This window comes from Engystomops pustulosus, chromosome 4, assembly GCF_040894005.1.
Source record: "Engystomops pustulosus chromosome 4, aEngPut4.maternal, whole genome shotgun sequence".
NCBI lineage: Eukaryota > Metazoa > Chordata > Amphibia > Anura > Leptodactylidae > Engystomops > Engystomops pustulosus.
The window spans coordinates 134,244,799-134,250,798 of record NC_092414.1 but is presented as its reverse complement, the minus strand read 5'-3'; the positions used below and the strand labels follow the sequence as shown (position 1 = coordinate 134,250,798).

Here is a 6,000-nt window from a genome sequence, read left to right as displayed (position 1 = left end):
CTAGCGATCTGAAATTGGTTTATGTTGACCTAATTGCTTTGGTGACACTTTATACAATACAGTAGGCACACAGGCTGCCATGTTAAAGGATACAGTAGTTGCCATATCAAATACTAAAATATCACAGAAGCGAGTATTATTTCAAAAACTGTCAGAGAAACATGTTTTAGTATTATTGCTATGCTCCATATGCTTTCTGTGATGCCAAAGAAGGGGATGAATATACAGAGATCTAAAACAATGGAAAAGTCCTCATTAACATCTACTGGAGAAAGTGTGCAACCTACCAATGCAGACAGCCCTAATATTACCTGTTACGGAGGTCCTCTCAAAGAAGAAGATATTGCAAAAAGGGAGATGTTAGAAGAAAGACAAAGTCATAGATCCAAAGAAATAGCAGAAGAGGCAGAACATGAACTTTTGGAGAGGAAAGACCAATTGCAAGTTCCCTATGGTGACAGAAATGATACACATAAGATTCCTGGTGGTGAAAGCAAGTGTAACATCCTTGGTGACTCGTTACAAGTAAGTGCAAAATATCTTTTAAGTAAATGTGGTTAGTAGTCAACGTAGATGGACAGAATCTCTCACATTGCCTCAGGTCTTTCTTTTTTGACATCTGAGTGTAAGTAAAAATATAAAAATATAAAAATCATGAACAAAGATTACACACATTCTATCACAACTCATAACTGACCCCCTAACACAATGGCCCAGATTTATTAAAGCTTCTTTTATACACACTCTTAAGTGCAAACTGCTTGTACATGTATTTAATAATGTGTTGTGGCTGCAATATTCCCGACGCAACACAAATTTCTGTACTGAAAGAGGTTGTGCCGGTGCTCAGTCGGCCCGTGTGCCACATTTATCATGCAGTGTCCGACAGAATTGTGTTGCACGCCCTATGTTAAAGGTGCACCAAAAAAGTTGGTACGCTCTGTTCGGGGCACAATGAAGAAAATGCACCAGAAGTCCTGCCTAAAAGAGTTTTAATGTATATACAATTTTTATTACAGATTTCACCTGAAAATTTGTCCACAAGTATTCTGGATACTGCTGAGAGCCTCATTGTAAGCCTAAAGGCTCTTAAAGAAGAGATCAGCCAAAGTGCAAAACCCCAGATAATAGAACACATTGGAGGACCAAGTACAGGGGAAGATTCTGTAGGACAGAAGTGTGCAGAGAATGCTCCTGGAACATTGGACATAAATGTTGCGCATTTAGAAGGCAGAAAAACGCCTGATACACGGTACACATACCTATTATTATATTAATATAATCTTTATGTATCTAACATATTCTGCAGCATTTTATATACATAGGGTACATAAACAGTCATAAATGGGGTTTACAGAGCAATAATATAATTATCAGTCTATGTATCTATCTATCCATTGATCCATCATCATTTGTCTATGTAGGTTTCTATTTTTCACCAGTCCACACCTGCATAGGTATACAGTAGCTATGTACAATTACACATAGTGATGTATAACTCTAATTTGTGACTTCTTTTGTAGCCTAGATGCACCAGCTGACCAAGGTCATGGTACAATGACTAGAGAAGTCTCTTGGGAATTGCTTCCTCAGTGCTTGCAAGGCTGTAACCATGCTAGGCTTTTCGATTCTGAGGTGATGACACAAACAGATTCTGTAAGTCATATTCAAGTTAAAAATAGATCACAAAATTAGAGGTAAATGTTAAGCCTACAAATATGGACATGTACATAACTAGGACCATTTTTTACAGTCTGCGGTTTCTGGAAATACATCATCAGAGGATAAAATAGAATCCTTACAAGTGGACTTTAAAAGTTTAGATGGAAAACCTACAACAGCATTACCCATACTCTTGTCTCAAAGAGATGATGGGCCTGCGGATACAGAATACATGTCTCATACAGAGAATAAAGAGAAAGGCTGTCATCAAGAAGATGATCCAAAGGTTCAACTGGGAGACAAAGTACAATCTGGTGAAAACGGGAGTTCAAAACAAGAAGAGGATGGGGGAGATATGACTGTGTCAAGCGGGGACTGTTCATCAGAAAATAGCTCCACTGATCAGGTACATCTAGTATTGCCATTACATGACTAAGATCTCATTAGAAAAGCTGCCATATGTGGGAAGACTCGCTTTTAATGTTATTGCCTTTATGGGATCATTGTTCATTTTCACAATCCTAAAGAGCTTAGTTAGATGATCAATCCATTATGTCTTCATTCATGTACAGGTTCCTGCTGACAAGTTGGCTATGTCCTTTTTGGAAGCCACTCATAATTTGATTGGTGAATTGATCCCTGGGAAGGAGGAAGCTGGGTTGTCTTCTGTTAGAAGAGTGGTTGTAATACTGACAGATTCTGAGAATGGTGATCTCATTTTGGGTCCTGAGGAAGATCTGTCTGAAGAGAGTGGGACTAGCGGTACCAGAGAAGTAAGTGGTTATATGGAGGATGCTGTAATTGTATTAATCGTTTAGGTTATCAGCAACAACGTACCACCGGCCGTTATTGTTGCATATATAAAGACATAAGATGAAAATGCTAGAACAATTGTGGCTTATTTCCTATTACACCTGATGATACATTAGTAAAAATATGCACCAATCAATATATTTGTAGTAATAGCCATGAGATTTTTCTAATTCCACTGCTGTCTGCAGATTTTCACTAATAAACCCAATAGCACTATACTAACTACACTGCCAACTACACTGCCAACTACACTGCCAACTACACTGCCAACTACACTTACAACACCGTTTTAGCTAAAAAATGCATACATCCAATCCCCACATAATAAACTTTGTAGGGCTACCTGACATCTGACAGCACAAGCAGCAAGTCATGTATTTTATTCATGTGAGTCACTGTGTTACTCAGCCCATGTCTCTGGCATCTCCCTCATTTTCCCTCCGCTTTTGGAAAGCAGCATGAAGAATGACATCAGGCAAAGGGAAGGAAGAATGAGGGAGATGTCTTGAGACAGGGTATCAGAGAGACACTGTCTTACAGAAATAACACATGCTCCTTGTGAATTTCTGCTCCTGCTGTCAGGGTGCCAGGTAGGCTTACAAAGTTCATTTTCTCTGGATAGGAAGTATGCATTCTTTAGCAAAAAAAAAAAAAGTGTGGACAATAGCATGCATAGTGCTTTAGTGCTATCCTGTCATTAGGTTTATTAGTGAAAAACAGATGACAGGTTCCCTTTAAGATGTTCTATCTATTCTCCTTTCCTTCTTATTGTACTGTTAAAAACTATTACCTGTTTACACATGCCCAGAAAATTCCACCATAAAACTCAATTAGTCATAGTTTTAACAAGTGAAACAAATATAAAGTGATATATTCACTTTACTAGGAATCTCCAACCGTAGACACTCAAGCTGTCTTGCCCACAGATGAGGAAGGAAGAAATAGCTGCATTTGCATGCCAGCAAACAGCCCAGGGGGAGATTCAGGGGAACCACCTGCTGACTGTATTCCAAGTGGCAACCATGCCACCATATTGAGGAATTGTCCACATGGCACAGAAAGTACAAAGCTGATGGAAATCGATAGACAGGTACTATACATCTTCATCTTGGAAACCTGAATATTGTATTTGCATTGCATTTCCAAGGACATTTTTCTATGTGTGAAGCCTCAGTCTCAACATGCATTTATCATGTAATCTTAAATTCTGTTGTGAAGCCTTAGACATCTAGTGCCTTCTAGTACTGACTGCAGACAGAGCTTTAGATAACCCCAAAAGATCCCTAATTGCCTTACGGTAATAGTAATTGATCATTTATTTTGACAATTTGATAAAAACGTCTGTAAGAACATTTTACGTGTTTAAAGCTACATTATTCATTCAAGTATTGATTGTTATGGTATTATTATATAGTAAATATATGTTAATACAAATACATTTAACCATTTCATAATGTAAAATGTTCTATTTAAACAGTAATTGCTCAGATATCTATTTTCCCCCTGACAGTCTCCAGTTGCAGACACATTAGACGCTGATCTGATGACGTGCTCCTCACAGGGTTGTGATGGCACTGAAAATACACAATGTCAGAAAGAAGGACAGGCTGAAAAGGAGAATTCAAGCAGCGAATTGACCTTTGAGAAATGTATAAGTTCAGATGACTGTGGTGCAAGAGAGGAAAACTATCCCAAGTTACGGAGCAAAATAGAAAATGTAATTGTGGATAAAATTCTACTTTTGGATAAAGAAACAGGAGCAAATAATGATGTGGAAGCTATTATGGTTAATAAAGAACAGAAGATTCAAAATAAGGACAAAAAGGGAGAACATCAGAATACATTAAATCTAGGACATATATGTGATAGTGAAAGTACTTCAATAGATGTAACTACAAGTGAGAGAGGAAATCCACTGACACAGACTGAAGATGGGAGAGATCATACTGGAATGGCCAGCAGAGAAGAAGAAGGTGCAGCCGAGGAACATTCCAAGGAAACAAAGAAAGATGAGGAAACCCAAACTGGAGTCAACAAAAGCAAATCTGTCCATTCTGGAGACCAAGAGAAGATGAATGAGGACACATTCACAGTACAGGACTATGTGATATGTGAAGATAAAACTAAAGAAACTAAGAACTGTATTAAACTCTCACAGTCAGACCTGGTAAGTGCTAAAGTGGAAATGTACAGGCTGTCCCCGGGTTACATACAAGATAGGGTCCAAAGGTTTGTTCTTAAGTTGAATTTGTATGTAGGTCGAAACTCTATATTTTATAATTGAAGTTCTAGACAATTTTTTTTCTTTTGCCCCAATGACAATTGGAGTTTTAGAATTTTTGCTGTAATGGGACCAAAAATGATTACTAAAGCTTGATCTACAGCTACAGCTGATCATTGCAGTCTGGGACTATAGTAAAGTATCCAGAGAGCTTCACCAGAGGTCACAGTGGGCAGAGAGGTCCTTCTGTAACTATGGGTTGTCTGTAAGTCGGGTGTCCTTAAGTAGAGGACCGCCTGTATTCGTAACCTGATGTAACAAATTGAACTTTGAAAAATACTGAGTAATTTTTTTTACCTTCTTTTCATTTGCATTATATAATCTTCAATATTTTGTTTATCTGGGTTTCCTTTTATCCAATTTGATCAAAATTAGCATATTTTGTTATTTGTTTCTATCATTTCATCTATTACCAGATACAAATGGGGTTGATTCCTAATTCTACATGTGTCTTACATCAGTTTCTGGAGTGTATTCTGAGCTCTTTTGGGATATTATGTATGGCAGATCTGTTATAGTGGTTTAGACAGCTTTATCAATGTGGTTCCTTTTTGGTACAAAAAGTCACAGACAATAGGCACAAAGGTATAAATGGTAGCCATGCAACTATTCAGCCCCATTCAAGGAAATTTTAAGAAGAACAAGGCAAAAGAGATTCTTTTTTTAAAGTTTTTAAAATAACACTTTGGAACAAGACTGTTAGAGATTTTTTATCAAGGACGTAAACTGCCATTACTTCAGTTGTACAGGTGACTTTCAAATTAACTCTTTTATGGCCAAAAATGGCTCCCTGGTACCAGGATGAGAACAAACCTAGACACATCAGTCTCTAGTGTATGTAAAAATCTCCCCCGTTTATTAGTCCGCAGTTGCAAATATAAAAGACAGAAACATCATCGTCAAAGGGGCGTGACAAGGAAATAGAATACTGTAATGCTATTGGCCATTATAAATTTACCAGAACATTCTCAAAAAAGGTTAATGAAGTGTAAACTATTCCCTGTTCTCAGAGGCCTCCCTGTTTCTCAGACTAACTGGCCTTGTGTTAACTCTGTTAAGTCATAATATGGCCTTCAAATAGAGAGGAGCAAGAAAACAGTGAACACTTTCACACTGGATGAAGTTTGAATAGTGACTTTTAACCATATAGCTTAACCATACATGCTTCTCAATTCTGTGAGTGGACAACATAACCCCCCACGTCAGACCTAACATGGCCACTGTATCTAAAATGGCTGACAGTA

General features: G+C 37.7%; 1 protein-coding gene across 1 annotated transcript in view; it reads left to right on the top strand.

The window, feature by feature from the left end:
• Positions 1–1,010: 1,010 nt before the first annotated feature.
• LOC140127175 (uncharacterized) overlaps positions 1,011–6,000 on the top strand; it is a 49,172-nt gene continuing 44,182 nt past the window's right edge. The window contains exons 1-6 of the mRNA XM_072147544.1: positions 1,011–1,252; positions 1,524–1,656; positions 1,754–2,068; positions 2,235–2,435; positions 3,362–3,565; positions 3,986–4,642. Coding sequence (XP_072003645.1) covers positions 1,558–1,656; positions 1,754–2,068; positions 2,235–2,435; positions 3,362–3,565; positions 3,986–4,642 — 1,476 coding nt within the window. The 5' untranslated portion in view covers positions 1,011–1,252; positions 1,524–1,557. The remainder of the gene's footprint in view (positions 1,253–1,523; positions 1,657–1,753; positions 2,069–2,234; positions 2,436–3,361; positions 3,566–3,985; positions 4,643–6,000) is intronic.